The 17,361-nt window shown below is 41.7% G+C and overlaps 1 protein-coding gene across 1 annotated transcript in view; it reads right to left on the bottom strand.

Annotated features, from left to right (window-relative positions):
* Positions 1–17,361, bottom strand: part of LOC118400064 (band 4.1-like protein 1) — a 119,973-nt gene that overhangs the window by 30,502 nt on the left and 72,110 nt on the right. Inside the window, 5 exon segments of the mRNA XM_035796448.2 lie at positions 3,133–3,208; positions 4,520–4,562; positions 8,799–8,903; positions 12,251–12,418; positions 12,888–13,024. Coding sequence (XP_035652341.2) covers positions 3,133–3,208; positions 4,520–4,562; positions 8,799–8,903; positions 12,251–12,418; positions 12,888–13,007 — 512 coding nt within the window. The 5' untranslated portion in view covers positions 13,008–13,024.

Raw genomic sequence — 17,361 nt, 5'->3', positions numbered from 1 at the left:
CTCAACTACCTCGTACCCCTGCACATTGACTCGGTACCGGTACTCCTTGAATATAGCCTTTAATTATTGTTATTTATTTATTGTGTTAGTCATTTATTTGTATTATTTGAAAATGTTCTTGTTTAACTCTGTATTGTTGGGAAAGGGCTTGTATGTAAGCATTTCACAGTAAAGCCTACACCTGTTGTATTCAGTAATTGTGACAAATTGTTTGATTGATGCTAAGAATAAGGGTTAAGTTTAGGGTTAGGATAAGGTTGGAAGAAGTTAATTGAAATGTTACGGATAGTCTGTAGAGCAACTACAGATGGACTATCCAAATATAGTGTTATCTGGATTCTGTGATTCTGGCTATACTCGACCCTGCTCTTCTGGTGTCCACAGATGCATCAGATTATGACTTGGGTGGTGTGCAAATACATCCAGACGGAACAGAACGGACAGTTCTGCATCCCGTTCCTTCTCCTCAGTCGAGCGGAAATACACTGGTAGAAAAGGAAACGCTTACTTGTGTGTGGTCAGTTGAGCCGTAGCGAATGTTCCTGTGGGGTAAACCTGTTATCCTACGAACTGATCATCAAGCCTTTTTTACCCGTATTGGCAGTGGTGTAAAGTACTTAAGTAAAAAATACTTTAAAGTACTAAACTAGTTTTGTAGATATCTGTACTTTACTATTTATCTTTTTGACAACTTTTACTTCACTACATTCCTAAAGTAAATATTTTTTTTTACAATTCACGCACTTATCAAGAGAACATCCCTGGTCATCCCTATTGCCTCTGATCTGCCGGACTCACTAAACACAAATGCTTAATTTGTCAATTATATCTGAGTGATGGAGTGTGGCTATCCTTAAATAAATAAATAAATAAAACCAGAATAGTGGCATCTGGTTTTCTTAATACAAGGAAATTGAAATGAAATTATTTATATTTTTAAGCATGTTTTAGCCATTACATTTACTTTTAATACTTAAGTATATTTTAAACCAAATACTTTTAGAGTTTTACTCAAGTAGTGTTTTACTGGGTAACTTTCAGTTTTTGAGTCATTATCTATTAAGGTATCTTAACTTTTACTCAAGTATGACAATTAGTTCCTTTTCCCACCACTGCCTATTGGCATCAAAAGGTGCTGGAATGCGCATTGCAAGATGGTCTGCTCGCTTACTGTGCTTCACATATGACATTCTGTACAGGCCTGGATCAGTAAACAGTTACTGTTGTTTTGGTTACTACGCTGTGCATTTTAACAGTGCCATTATTCTGTGCTTTGAATAAGAATAACTGTCCAATTAAAGCATTGTGAAATGTTTTATTTGGGTAGTTCTTAGAAAGCTTTCACAAGAGGGAAATATGTTGTGTTCTGCTGCACTACCCACATTTACCACTAGAGACACAGGTATTCTATCCTACCTATTCTGACACAGAACGGAAGTACAATGAGAACAGGATTTCAGATTTCAGAAGAAGAGTATGCATGTGCTGATGATGTATGCTGTGATGGAGCACTAAGCTTGCTGAGTAAACTTGTCCTTCATTTTACCCATTGTGTCCTCATGTTATCTTGCTCTTTTGCACCCCAGTATCTCTACTTGCACATCATCATCATCTATCACTCCAGTGTTGATGCTAAATTGTAATTATTTCGCCGCCATAGCCTATTTATTGCCTTACCTCCTTACTCTTCTCTATTTGCACACACTGTACATAGATTTTTCTATTGCATTATTGACTGTACGTTTGTTAATGTGTAACTCTGTGTTGTTTCTGTCGCACTGCTTTGCTTTATCTTGGCCTCAACTGGCCTACCTAGTTAAATAAAGATTAAATAAAAATAAATGTTACTCAGGCTACACGACAAGCTGATAGGATTGGAACGCGGTGTGGTCGGCTGTTGCAATAGCCCATCCGTGAAAGGACGGAGCGTTGTGCGTCCCGAGATGCCATTCTGCACATCACTGTTGTACAGCGCCGTTACTTACTTGTTTGTGGCACGCAGGTTAGCTTGCACGATTCTTGACATTCTCATTTGACCTCTCTACTCAACTAACTGTTTTCGCGCACTGGATGTTTTTTGTTTGTCGCCCCATTCTCTGTAAAACCTAGACACTGGTGTGCAGGGAAAGCCCAGGAGGCCATACCACGCTCAAAGTCCTTTAGGTCACTCGTTTTGCCCATTCGAACATTCAATCGAACATTAAGTTACATACACTAAGTTGACTGTGCCTTTAAACAGCTTGGAAAATTCCAGAAAATTAGGTAATGGCCTTAGAAGCTTCTGATAGGCTAATTGACATAGTTTGAGTCAATTGGAGATGTACCTGTGGATGTATTTCAAGGCCTACCTTCAAACTCAATGCCTCTTTGCTTGACATTATGGGAAAATCAAAAGAAATCAGCAAAGACCTCAGAAAAAAAAATTGTAGACCTCCACAAACCTGGTTCATCCTTGGGAGCAATTTACAAACGCCTGAAGGTACCACGTATAAACACCATGGGACCACACAGCCATCATACCGCTCAGGAAGGAGACGGGGGTAGCAGCATCATGTTGTGGGGGTGCATTGCTCAATGCTATAGAAAATGTGTGGGTAGAACTGAAAAAGCATGTGCGAGCAAGGAGGCCTACAAACCTGACTCAGTTACACCAGCTCTGTCAGGAGGAATGGGCCAAAATTCACCCAACTTATTGTGGGAAGCTTGTGGAAGGCTACCTGAAACATTTGACCCAAGTTAAACAATTTAAAGACAATGCTACCAAATACTAATTGAGTGCATGTATCTTCTGACCCAGTGGGAATGTGATGAAAGAAAGAGAAACTAAAATAAATCATTCTTTGATTTGACATTTCACATTCTTAAAATAAAGTGGTGATCCTAACTGACCTAAGACAGGGAATTTCTACTTGGATAAAATGTTAGAAATTGTGAAAACTGAGTTTAAATGTATATGTCTAAGGTGTATGTAAACTTCCGACTTCAACTGTAGCAAGCCATGGCCACGTGAATCACTGTTTATTGGAGCAAACCATTTTGGTGAATGGAGTGGTGTACCTAATAAACTTAGTTTTTATACAGTGTGAAAATGATATGGGTGCCTCTTCATGCTGCCCTGCTGGACCACAGTACCTGGTGATGTCCTCTGTGAGCTGGGAGGGGTCTGGAGGGTAGAACTTGACAGAGAAGGCAAAGTGCCAGGGAGCAGCTGAGGACAGACAGAGGAGAGGGGATGAGTTTACTGCCCATGTTGACTGGACATATATCACTGATGTGATGTATTTGTATTTATAATGGATCCCCATTAGCATCATCTACTATTCCTGGGGTCCAGCAAAATTAAGGCAGTTATACCATTTTAAAAACATTACAATACATTCACAACAGATTGCACAACACATTAAGTGTGTGCCCTCAGGCCCCTACTTTACTACCACATATCTACAACACAAAATCCATGATGTGGAATAGAGTTCCATGTAGTCAAGGCTCTATGTAGTACTGTGTGCCTCCCATGGTATGTACTAGACTTGGGGACTGTGAAGAGACTCCTTTCTTGTGGCATGTCTTGTGGGGTATGCATGGATGTCCGAGCTGTGTGCCAATAGTTCAGACAGGCATTCAACATGTTAATACCTTACAAAAACAAGTAGTGATGAAGTCAATCTCTCCTCCACTTTGAGCCAGGAGAGATTGACATCCATCTTATTAATGTTAGCTCTCTGTGTACGTCCTGTTCTGAGCCAATTGTAATTTTCCTAAGTCCCTCTTCGTGGCACCTGCACGACTGAACAGTAGTCCAGGTGTGACAAAACTAGGGCCTGTAGAACTCACCTTGTTGATAGTGTTGTTAAGAAGGCAGAGTAGCACTTTATTATGGACAGATGTCCATAATATGTTTTGACCATGATATCAATATGTTTTGACCATGACAGTTTACAATCCAGGGTTACTTCAAGCAGTTTAGTCACCTCAACTTGCTCAATTTCCACATTATTTATTACAAGATTTAGTTGAGGTTTAGGGTTTAGTGAATGATTTGTCCCAAATACAATGCCTTTAGTTTTTTAAGTATTTAGTACCAATTTATTCCTTTGTAGTAGCTGACATGTATAGTGTTGAGTCATCCACATACATAGACACACTGGCTTCACTCAAAGCCAATGACATGTTGAAAAAGTAAGGGGACTAGACAGCTGCCTTGGGGAATTCCTGATTCTACCTGTGTATGACACATGTATGACATAGCCAAATCACCAATAAAAGTGTCTGAGAACATTTAAATACAGCAACAGTACGGCTACAACAATAGCATAGAAACAAGCTTGTATTAAACATAAACTCATTATATTGTCTTAAATGGACCTACAGCTTCTCATTGTACTGCATAAGTACTTAGCAGATTCCATTTAGAAACAAACAGTATTTGAATAATAACTGTGTGTTCGGTCACTGTGTGTGGATGTGATGTGTCTGTGCTATGTGCTACGTATACTGCGTGTGGGCCAAGGATACTCACTGCGCATCTGCTTCTTGATCTCCTTGGAGGGGTCCAACCAATTCTGAAAGACAGACAGAAGAGAGAGCATTCATTGGCGTCTGTGAGAGACGTGGCTAATGCACACCCTGTTGCCATGCTCTGATTCACTCCGCAGCTCTAATTACAAATGGTGTTTCTAGTGAAAGCCTTCACTGTACATGTGGTTCAATGGAACGAGGAGGAGAGGGAGGAAGCAGGAGGAACCCTCCCCCACTGAGACTTTCAGCATGAGGAAATGAGAGTGTCATTCCCAGCATCTGTTAGCCCATTTTGACAGTGAATTACCACTGGCCAGTTATCCTAGCTCGTATCACACCAGATATGTACATTGACATCGTTCGCCACAAGAGGCGCAGTTTTGTACAGCTACTCTCCCTCCTGCCTTGTGTTGATAAAGCTTTCTCATTCAATGCACACCCTCTTGTCGGGTGTGAAACCTCTCAGGTTATGGCCTGCTCTTTGACAATCACACCATGCTCATGTGCTGTTGGTTGAACAGGAAGTGTGAATATGCCGATTGCATGGATAATAGTGCAGGCAGGCGTGTGCCTGACCACTGACAGTGAGCTTCCCAGCTTTCTGAGCCTGAGTGGCACATCCCAGCTGCTGAGTAATGGTGAAAGTCTTTTTGGCAGCTACTACAGTATCAATCTATCACTGTAAAATCAGGAGTGGAATAGGTTGAAACAGCACCGCAGTCTCCAATACTATCTTTGGAGTGTTCCTGCCAATTTCACAGCATTGCATTAGTGGGAACCAAGTCTGTTCTCAGGGCAGGCCTGGTTGTAATTAGATATGTTAGTTGCATCAGGGACAATTTTAACATTTTAGCTAACCCTTTTCAGAACCTGAACATTATTCTCCTAAACTGCCACATTAATTCTCCTAACCTGCTAGTAGTCAAAACGATCAGATCTGCCATGAGAACAGTCTTGGTTTCCACTAATGTGATACAGTGGCAATTTCAGTACACACAACCTGAAATATTCACCCACACCTGCACACTAACATGCTGACTACACCGGCAATCCACACATGTTGATTTTGTCTATCCCCACCAGACACGATCATGACACGCAGGTTAACATATCAAACCAACTTTTATCATTTAGGGACAGGTCGAAACATACATGAAACATTCAAGGACATTTAGCTAGCTAGCTGTTGCTAGCTGCTGCTAGCTAATTTGTCCCATAGACATTGAAACCGGTAGATAGTGATAGCGACAATGGCACATGAAGCCGGAAGTATTTGAATTTGAAGCACCCCATATTGCTGAATGGCACCAAATATCAGAAAGGATCATGGTTGATGTAGTCATTTTTATCCTGCCAGAGAGAGTTAACCCAACGCTGCTGGGTGTACATGCAAAGAGCATGCAAAGAGCATGCATGAGGACACAAGTCTCCTTGTGGCCTGCTGGCCCGTGATACAAATACAATTATTAAATTACGAGCCTTGTTGGTTAAGCCACAGAAAAAGTCAGCAACCTTCCTACTGGCCATGATTGGCTAAGATAATGAGTTGGCTGGACAAGCCAAGAGAGGAGTTCAGATTGGTCTGCCATATAGAAGGCTTCTGTCTATTTGAGCTGGTCAGTCTGTGTTTGTAATCTTGTTGAACGCTGCTTTTTTTAAATGTATCGTGTAGTGGAGCTGCAAAAGTGTTGCTCTCCACTTTCTGGAGGTTGAGTTTTGAAAATCAGTGGAATTAGAGTATGATAGCTAAAGAGATGGAGAAAACATCTTCAAACTAAGGATAACATCTTCAAACTAAGGGCAACCATGGCATGGCATCCGTGACAGGGAGATACGTCCATCATGCATGATTATGTATACGGGTAAGATAGTCTGACTAGCTACATTCAGATATTACACGTTTCTAATTTTGACAGAAAGTGGTTTCATTTCAAGCTAAAGTGTACTGTTAGCTAGCTAGCTTACGTTAGCTGGCTGGCTCCCTAGCTGATGTTATGTGTATGACGTTATTATTCGTATCCCAGAACCGTTTGCTTCGCTAGTTAGAGCCTAATGTTAGCTAGCTAACATTGAACCTGGTTAGTTAGCTCCCACCAGATTCATGCAGGATAGTAACGGCATGATTTGGCACTATGTTCATTGTTGTTGAACTAGCTAACGTTTGCTGGCTGGCTCGTTAGCTAACGTTACGTGACGTGTGTGATCTTACACGTTGTTTACCTAGCCAGGTTTATTATTTACCTAGCTAGCTACATGACTCATCTAAAGTGTACAACACCCGTTGAATATGGCCGGTGTCAGTAAACATCTGCAAAAAAGCGTAATATAATTGTTGCCAGCAGAGCTGGTTAGCATGTTTTCATGTTATCCAGAGGTAAACAAATCATCGTCCAGAGCATCAAGTGTGTGCTGTGAACTCACCGAGAGCGAAATGAGATGGGTGGGGCTAAAGCTTAAGAGGGTGTGAACGATGCTGAATGGGTGTAGACAAAGAAGAGCTCTTCACTAGATACCAAACCATTCAAAGGCCATTTTCTCAGCAGAAATACTTTCCCATTGTTCCCCAAATATGCAGTGTGTGATATACTATTTTGTAGCACTGAGCCTCTGCTTTAATCCAATGTAAAAAACACATTTTCTAATTTTGCTACAGAAGACCAAATCCAGGTGGTGAGTCACAAATGTAGTAGTCAGAATGGATCACTATTTAATTAAATATCTCGATTTGTAGCGAACTTTCAAATAATTCATTGTGAGGATCAAACTTGATCATAATAAAACACATTTTACAGGCCAAAACGGCTGTTTAAAAAAACATTGTTTTGACATTCTAGTGATTGTAATTTACATAGGCTTTCTAGGGCAGACCAGCGCTTTTGGCACCTCTAACCTGCTACGCAGTAGCCAACCAGCTGAGCTCTGGGCTTCACGCTCCAGACTGGACACTGTGGGCCTGGTTTGTCCTTAGAGATAAACATTGGGTTGTTATTTTACCTGTTATGCACATGTACCTCTTTTTAGATGGTTCTTTGTAGAATTTTGACCCAGAGCCATATAAAATCATGTTTCTCTACTCCAACGATTAATCCACACATAAAAAGAGAAGCCTAGTTCGTTTTTTAGTTAGTTCTTGAATTAATCTCTCCTTGTTTGTCTTGTAGGCATCAACGTGGGTTTGTAGCTTACCGATATCCAATAAGGAGGGGACTTGCAGCGTTTGGCATGTCTCAAATAGGGCCAAATTCTATTTTAGCACTTGGTGCGGGTGAAATTATTTTGCAGCGCTCACGCACACAACTTGGCCGGTGAGGTTTGCATTTAATGAACTGAAATCCACTCACAGAGACACTAACAAGCTCTCACTCACACACAACCTGAGTGAGGTCCTCTGGTGCTTAATCAGCGTGCTAAGCACCATAATCAACAGCAGTCATTTATTATCCTCCTGATTCTCTCTGATGTCAGCCTGGGCCAAATACCATATATAAACTTCAGACTTCAACGGTATGCTGTGAGATAAATCCTCCAGCATTTATCGTGTTTGCCTCACACACACACACTACTTTCTCTTCCCCAGACAGAATGGGCTCAAAAATCTCAACCACTTGTGACAAATCAGGTCACAACATGTCATGCTGTAACTACTGAGACCGATACAAGCTGTTATTAGTGACAGGAGACAGGTGTGTTTGTCTCACCTTAGTGGCCGTTCTCTCTCAACATGCCAAATCCTACCTTTACACAATCACTGCAATTTGCAATACCTGCCCTGAAGGAGAGGTGTACACAGGAAGGGTAGACCCAAAACACACACATCCTCGAAACAACCCTAATACCAGTTAATACAGGCTGACTGTCATGGCCATTCAATTTGGTCTCAGAGCTAAATCTTCGCCAGTTGCGTAATAACCATAATTACACCCGTTCTACTCCAATTACCCTTCCTAGTTCCATTTGGAGAGTCAAAAGCACAGACGTCAGTGGAGCACTAATCGGGCTATCTAATGTAGGCTGATGATGATTAAGTGTTCAAATGTGTTAAGGAGTTTAGGGCGCCATTTTATCTTAAATTGTATAAATTGCTTGTTGATCTGAATTCGACCGAGCATGCACATTTTCATTTCCAATTCCGAACGGAGTGGCTCACTATTGCCAGAGCCTGCTGTGTCTTCTTTTGTTATGGTGAGAGGAATGGTGATTGTGCCGAAGACAGTATTTCATGAGAAGAAGGGGGAAGGGGGGTACATGAATGGTCAGAGGCTACATGACGAGGCACTAACCTTTTGGCTGTCCGCCTCGCTGAATGTCAGACCAAAGTAGTCCTTCTCCAGGAGGTTGAGATGCTCACACACCTTGTCCAGCAGGGCCTGTCCTTTGCAGTGCTTCTGCAGAAACACAGACACACGTGTCATTCAAATCAAGGGTCAAATCAAGGGTCAGGAGATTTCTGACCATGTGACCTGGCCTCACTGATTAAAGCATAACGACACCGCATGGTTTTGTTGACGTGCATACATTTGTATTCTTGGAAGTGTATTGAGAGTGTCATGTCACTGCAAATGTATCAATCAACACAACAGAATGTGTCTCTCTCCCCAACCAGATAGGGAAGCCATCTTGACACCAGCTGCTATCTGTTGCTGTCTACAGGCTAGAACAGTTCTGCCCTTGAGTGCTGTGTTACAGTCAGAATTGATCAAATACTTGACAGGGAAAATGAACACTGAATTGTAGGAAGATTGCTTTCTGCATGATAAGCGGTCTGAGCAAACAGTGCAATATCCAATGCCACTCAACCCTATCCAAATGGTTCATCTTCTTGTCACATTCCTGTGAAGGACAGACCGAAGAAGTGTGCAAATGTAGTTATCAAAGCTACTCAGATGTCAAAAGGAGAGAGACAACTGATGGGATGGCACTTTAGCAAATCATTCTAGCGATGATATACAGTACCTTGATGTAACTTTAACAAATAGAGGGGGAAAAACTATTGTGTAAATTCAAGAAGACATTCACACATAAAAAAAAATTCACATTACATTATTTCACAAAAAAAACATTACTCTGACTCCATCAGAGTAACATGGTGCCTCGGAATTTCAATCCCAGAGTCCAGACTATGGGTGGAGGGTGCTGCTGTACACACGCACTCACACGCACACACACACACACTTTTCCCTGGAGTACGTAGCTAGTGAGCTGTGTGTGTGAGCTGTGCATGCTGCTCTCCGGGTGTCTGTGCGCCTCAGAGCTTTCCCTGGATCCTGGTTTCCCCGGTGACAGGGAGACAGAGCAAGCCGTTGCCAGGGAAACAGATGCAGATGTGTGCGCCATCCCTCTAGTTTTTGGTTCCTTATTATCTCAAGGCCAGAGCTAGGAGGAGTATTCAGTATTTATTAGGATCCCCAGTAGCTGCTGCCAGTCCTGGGAGTGTGTCTTTTGGCTCATTAGGATTGAAAAGATTGTGGGATAATACTCTGGAAGCACTTATGAACTCTCCCCGTCTCATTCAACACAGTCCCCATGGCAAGGTTGTAGAGAGAAGATGTAGATGTGGATGTAGGGTCTGTCGGAGTGGACAGTATGGCATAAAGATGAGCTATTAAAAAGATACATTCCGGGCATGTTAAGGATCTTAATACGCCGGTGACTAAGACACTGAGGTGTTTGTCCATGGACACTCCCTTTCACGGTGTAATTACTTCAACTCCACCATGCCAACTTCCTCACAAGTGTTTTCCCTCAAAAGAAGCACAGGAGAAAGTAACACATTTAAACTATTGGCAAAGAGTACAAACAAACTCATTGTCAGAGTCACAGAGTATTCTACAAAACATATGGCGCCAGAAATAGCACCATTCTGCACAATAACACAGTGCAGCTCATCCATGCATGGCCTGATAGAGTATGCACTAGTGAGCTGAAGGAAGGGGTGAGGGAAGTATGGGAGGGTGCGGCCCCCTCTCCCCCTGCAGCCCCTGGGGTGCCAGAGCCAAGCAGTCATAACGAGACGGGCTAATTAACCCTTGGATGGGGCACCTCCTCCAGTGAGAGTTGTCACAAAGTGGTGCCTGTCTTTCCTTAACACTATTATTATCAACTCCTGGAGCATGAAGGAGGTTTGATAGGACTGGCTTGACATTCCAACCCACCAATTAAACACCGGAAGGGGGTCGGAGGCAAGCCGGGTGCGAGGTAAGTGTTTTGGATAAACACTGTACTGCAGCAGCTTGTTATGTCAATATGATGAGTAAAATGGGGGTCGATATGTACATCATTCTGTAGTAATGAATGGAAGTACAAAGGGAAGCAAAGGACAATACATTGCATAAAGGCTTTGGTAATCATAATTTGAAGTTTTATGTCTAGTGTTGAGAGCAGCAAAAGGTTTGAGAGTGGCTTGAATGTATTTGTTTACCTATTTTTGCTATTTTTTCTTTTGAGAATGGTTGGTGAAAGCGAGGCCAATGTTCTTGAGGTTCTTACATCAGAGACACAGACACACGCACACACCATTGCATGAAATTAAGTATCATAAGGGCAGCTCACGATAACACAATATTCTATTTTCTGCTTGACTGCACCTGGGTCGCAATGTAATGAGTATAGATTTCCCATTGTTCTGTCACTGGGTTTTGTTGAGGGATTTTATGTGGCAGAAAGGGAGATATCCTCTGACCCTCAAAGTGTACAGTATTTCTGCTCTGCCATGTTGTATATTTATGTCTAGGAGGGGCCCTGGAAGAGGGGAGCGAGGGCAGTGGGGTGTGGCAAAGCCTGCCTTAATGGCTGACACTAGCTGCTTTTTTTCCTACATGCACTAGCATTGCTTCCAATTGTATTTGGTTGCACAAAAAACAGTCCGCGGGAAGCCAGAAGTTAAATACAATTGCATTTCAACTTACTTGGGCAGGACGGTTGGTCTTTATGAAGTGGGGTCATTTGAGACAAAACATCTAAACAATCGTATTATGACATAGACTTTCCAAACATGGGTCTGTTGTAGACCCACTTCATCTCTGCTTACCTCATGTCAGACTATACAGGGGGAGTTTGGGACAACATATCCAAACGGTCGTATTATAACTTGTGGGGGGCTTTTATTTGGAGATGGGATAAGCAGAGGGGAAGTGGGACCCGCGTTTGAAAAGTATTTTTAAATAATATGATTTTGTCTCTAATCCCCCCTCGTCATAATGACCAACCGTCCTGCCCACCGGCACAGAAAGTTGAAATGGAATTGTATTTAACATCTGGCTTCTCGGTGGACTGTCTTTGTGCAACCAAATACAATTGAAAGTAACACTAGTGTACTGTATGTAAATACATCCGCATTGCTAAAGGGAGAGGATACTGACGACAGTGACCATTCTCTACCAGCATGAAGACATGTCTTGTTTGGTGATGAAGCTGTAATAACAGCCACTGTAAGCGAGAGAGCCTGCTTTTCCTTCACTATATTCTCTGTGTCACTAATCCTAATGATTGGAATGTGTGTCTGTGGCAGAGAATGGTATAACCTTGCCCCCACGGAGAGCTCCCAACATGACACCTTATCTGCACTCTGCAGCTCCATAACATAACCACAACAAAGACGTAACGTCCGAAAGTAAAGAAACTAGTCGCATCTGCTGGTAAAACCACAAACATATTTTGACTGGTTCCTTCCAGGACTTGGAAATGTGGCCTGCAATAGTAAAACATAGCACTGCTCTGGAGGGAGTTTCCTTACCTCAATCCCCGCCTCATAGTCAGAGGTGTCCAGTAGGGTGACCTTGAAGGGAACAGTCTTTGGCCGTTTGGAAGTCTTCTGGGGGGACTTGGGGGTCTTGCATGGGGTGGTCTTCTCTGACACGTCGTCTGTTTCCCTGTGGTCGTCGATCAGTTTGGAGTCCTGCTCCTACATAGGGGCGTTACATAGTCACAGGTGAAATTCTAAGTCAGTTAATGATGTCCATTATAATTACGACTTTTTAAAAAACGAGCTGGCACACACCCAGAAAAATTAGTTTGTGTGGAGGTGCTGACTAACAATAAACTATAAACTATCAAAAGAAAGAAAGTCGCACATTCCATTATATAAACTCCCAGCAATTTAATGGGTATTTATCAACGTTTCGGCATCACCCTGAGGAAGGCACAGTGATGCCGAAACGTTGGTAAATACCCATTAAATTGCTGGGAGTTTATATAATGGAATGTGCGACTTTCTTTACTTTGATAGTTTACATTATAACTATGACATCACTGAATGTGTGTAAATGTCTGTCAATGGTTGATGTAGGACGAAGATTACACGTGATCTCACCAGAAAAAACACAAGGCCCTAATTATAGTGTAGATTGAACTTCCTGTGCTCTCCTACGTACCTGTTTAGCCATCTTGCCGTCTGAAGCAGAGTTTTGCATGCCTGCTGCTGCCCCCTTCTGCTGGGAAGACACTTCTGCTGCGTTCTTCACCTCTGACTCAGGGCCAGGCTCTGTTGGCATAGCAACCTCTCCTTAACCTAAAAAAAAACAAAAACACACCAAAAATACATTATATTTTCATTCTTAAAACAAAAGCAAAGTGACCTGCATGACACAAAAAGAGAGTTTTCCAAACAGTATGCAAGTAAGTGCCTGTAGCAACTGGGTATATCTCAGGCAGCAGCGACAGCAAGGTATGACATCGCACAATTACATTTCAAAATGCCATAGGTTAATGTGATTCAGCTCTTTGGTGGTAGCAGTTATTCTCTGGCCTCCAGAGCCATATACAACAAACAGAGGCTGTAACAGATAAACAGTGCTGCAGAACGCCACCATCGTTCTGCTTCCTGCGGTGACTGTCTGCTAAAAACCACCTTGTCATCAAGGACAATCACTTCATTTAAGACATCTCTCATTCAGGTAATCATCTTCTACTTAGGCAAGCGGTGCTTCAGCAGTTGAGACGATGCAATCACCAGAGAAAGTCCTGCAATTCATTTAGCTGCATGCAAGATTGTGGACTGAATATTGTTCGCTCTGGGAGCCGCTGGTACTTTCAATCGAGTTATGATTGTGAGCATGTAGAATTAAACAGTGAGATATCCTCGCTAAAGAGTAATGGTAGTGGTCATTACTAGGGCTGTGGCGTCATGACATTATGATCAGCTCGTCATACAAAATGGCTGCTAAACGTGTTAATGAACATAAACACGTTGAGCATCTCCAGGCCTCCGCACATACCAGCAGCTGGTGCTGATCCTTTGGAACATCTACATTACAAAAAGTCCAATCAATCAATTCAACATACACCATCACAATGAATCTTTATTGAAAGCAGGTCTAAAGAAACACTATGATATGATGAAAATGTATTTCAGATGAACAGAACAGGCGTACTATATGTTATCTGACTATGTGAAATGCCATGGGCTGTATGCTAGTTCATTTAGCAGACAAGATATGCTCGTCTCCTGCGCAGTTATTGAATAAAATAGAAAGGATATTTTGAGTGTAAAAGGGATCATTTGAAACAGGTCCTATAGGGTAGATGTATTTGGCAACTTGAGTTGCGAATGATACAAAACCTTAGAATGTCTAAGACATCCAAACGTATATGGGCTGCATGATACATGAGGCTATTGATGACTTGAAGAAGAAAAATGCAAAAAAAACCTTGCGCTCCGTCCCTTGTCTCAGGCTGCACACGCTGTTCTCTCATCAAGTGATCATATTTTCACCCATCAGACTATTCTCAATTTAATCTTGTCTTTACTAATATCTAAATCAGTTTTGATTTAGAATGGCCCAAAATCAAAATGGGCAGGAACAGGGTTAGGGTAAAAAAAAAAAATGTAATCCGTATGCACTCGAATAGCGAATGGAGGCTGCTTTCCTATTTGATTTCAATCATGCTGAGCTGTGATTAACATTAGCAGCTGAGAAATAAATATCGTAGCAGCTGGGATCCCTCTCTTATTCGTGGCAACCATCAAAACTCTGCTTCACACGGGATTGGATATGGAAATGTCTGGGTTAATAATACACTTATTTTTCACTCCATGCATCAACCACTGTTTGAGGAGCGTGCAGCCTCTCTCTGTGCAACAGGTGATATTCCACCTAAACTCTGTATGCCGTGGGGTTATCCAACCCTGTTCCTGCAGCCAAACCAAGTGAAATCTGTTCGGGAACATCGATATCAACATCTTTTCACAACAAAACACATTTCATTAAACTGTTGAGAGCACCTCTCTCTGCATAATGGAGAAAGGAATGAAGGAGAGAGAACAGGAGATGGAAACGCACAGTGGTGAGATATTCTGTAGCTAAAAAGGTAATGTGTTAGCTTATTAATTATGAAAATACAAAAAATGCCCTATTACTAGGCTTTCAAAATCAAATACAAATTCACTATAATTGTAGGCAAATTCTGTAAGCTGCCCTGCACAATTAATGAACCAACAGCATTGTTTAATGGTTTTCTGCCATGCTTAATATGTGGTAGGCTTTTAGACTTTATACAACAGGTGGGTCTAATGCGGATTGGATAAAAGCACATTCCGCCTCCCGAGTGGCGCAATGGACTGAGGCACTGCATCGCAGTGCTAGCTGTGCCACTAGAGATCCTTGTTCGAGTCCAGGCTCTGTCACAGCCGGCCGCGACCGGGAGACCTATGGGGCGGCACACAATTGGCCCAGAGTTGTTAGGGGAGGGTTTGGCTGGCAGGGATGTCCATGTCCCATCACGCTCTGGCAACTCCTGTGGCGGGCCGGGCGCATGCACGCTGACAAGGTCACCAGGTGTACGGTGTTTCCTCTGACACATTGGGTTAAGGCCACATCCAGGTTAAGGCCAAACATTCCCTCATTGTGAAAAGTAACTAAGGTCTGGGTGAAGCGGGCATTGTGTCAAGAAGGAGAAGGATTGGTTGGGTTGTGTTTAAGAGGACGCAAGGCTCTCGACCTTTGCCTCTCCTGAGTCCGTACGGGAGTTACAGCGATGGGACAAGACTGTAACTACCAATTGGAAACTAACCCTTTTTCTCCCCAATTTCATAAAGAAAAAAATATTTTAAAAAGTGCATTCCAAAACTTAACACCGGCTAAATCTATGACATTAAAATGCCCATTTACTCTGTTCCATCTGATTGCGCAATACACTGTCTCATCAGCCCAGCCAGGCAATTTCTAAACTTGATTTCCACTATAAAAAGCATCTAGACATTATCTCACATTTCCTTTAGACTAACATTTAGTTTTCAACAGCGGAGATTTGTATAAACATTGCTGTCTGTCTTTTCCAACATTTGCAACATTCCTTCAATTTTAAAATTTTCTCCAGCTGCCCAGCTGCCCCATATTAATGAACTTTTCGGGATTGAGACAGACAATCAGGCAACTTTTCTCAGCCAGTCAAAGTCATAAATCCGCATCATTATTATGGATATATACAAAGAACTATTAATAAAAAACAGGTCAAATGAAGTGAAGTGCAGCTAGTTTGTTGTCTTTCCAGCTTCAAGGGATTGTTTTAGTTGTGTTGGCTAGCTCCTCTGAACAACAGTGTCCTGATGAGAGAGGACATTTTCTATGGCAGGCAAAATCAGGGCACCCTTAGTTCATTGTCATGGATGTATGCAAATAAATGTTACTTTGCTGTTATTCTGACTGCTTTTTGACGTGACAGTAGGTTAGCGGTAGTTGACTAGCTAGCAAGAAAGGGATGGCAATGGAACATTTAGAAAGAATGACTGGGTCGTGTCCATTGATACAGAACAAAAAGACTGAACTACTGGGTTAGGTCTCTGGCAACCGAACCAATAGAATGAACAACCAGCCTTAGCAACCCTAGATTTGTATCTATATATTGTGGAAGGATGAAATAGCTCGAATAAATTAATCAAAATAACTGTTTCATGAAAACAAATGTCAATCGTTATTTGAATATGTTGGTAACCTGTATTTATGTGACAATGACCTCAAAGCCAGTGTTTGGAGGATATATTGGCATGGTTTGACTCAATTTAGTCGTCTCGGGCCTAACAACACGTGCCAATATATCCTGCAAACACCAGCTTCTATGGCATTATCACTTAAATGAGGCTTTTGTATAAAGAAACAAATCAACATTTTAATTCAGACCATGTTTTCCACAAATTGTCAACCTGTTGTTGATCTTCTTTCTTCAAAATTACCATCACAGTGAGGTGAGTTTTAAAAGGATGATACTGTTTTAATGATCAGTGTTTAATGTGATATTCTATTGTATTTGCATTGATGTCAGAGTGGTGAGTAAAAGGGTATTAGCAACCTAATGGTTGTTAACGAGCTGGGTACTAAATCAAATCAAATTGTATTGGTCACATACACATATTTAGCAGATGTTATAGCGGGTGAAGCGAAATGCTTGTGTTCCTAGCTCCAACAGTACAGTAGTATCTAACAATTCACAACAGACACAAATCTAAAAGTAAAAGAATGGAATTAAGAAATATATAAATATTAGGATGAGCAATGTCGGAGTGGCACAGACTAAAATACAGTAGAAAATACAATATATCCTTATGTACATATTCTTTATCCCCTTACACTGTGTATAAGACAGTAGTTGTTGGTTATCACTGCATTGTCGGAACTAGAAGCACAAGCATTTCGCTACACTCGCATTAACATCTGCTAACCATGTGTATGTGACAAATAACATTTGATTTGATTTGATTTAGAGTACAGTATATACAGTTGAGGTCGGAAGTTAGGGAATTTCACTAGGATTAAATGTCAGGAATTGTGAAAAACTGAGTTTAAATGGATTTGGCTAAGGTGTATGTAAACTTCCGACTTCAACTGTACATACGGAATGAGTAAAACAGTA

Source organism: Oncorhynchus keta, chromosome 21 (genome assembly GCF_023373465.1).
Source record: "Oncorhynchus keta strain PuntledgeMale-10-30-2019 chromosome 21, Oket_V2, whole genome shotgun sequence".
NCBI classification, from domain to species: Eukaryota; Metazoa; Chordata; class Actinopteri; order Salmoniformes; family Salmonidae; genus Oncorhynchus; species Oncorhynchus keta.
This window is presented reverse-complemented; position numbering and strand designations above follow the sequence as displayed.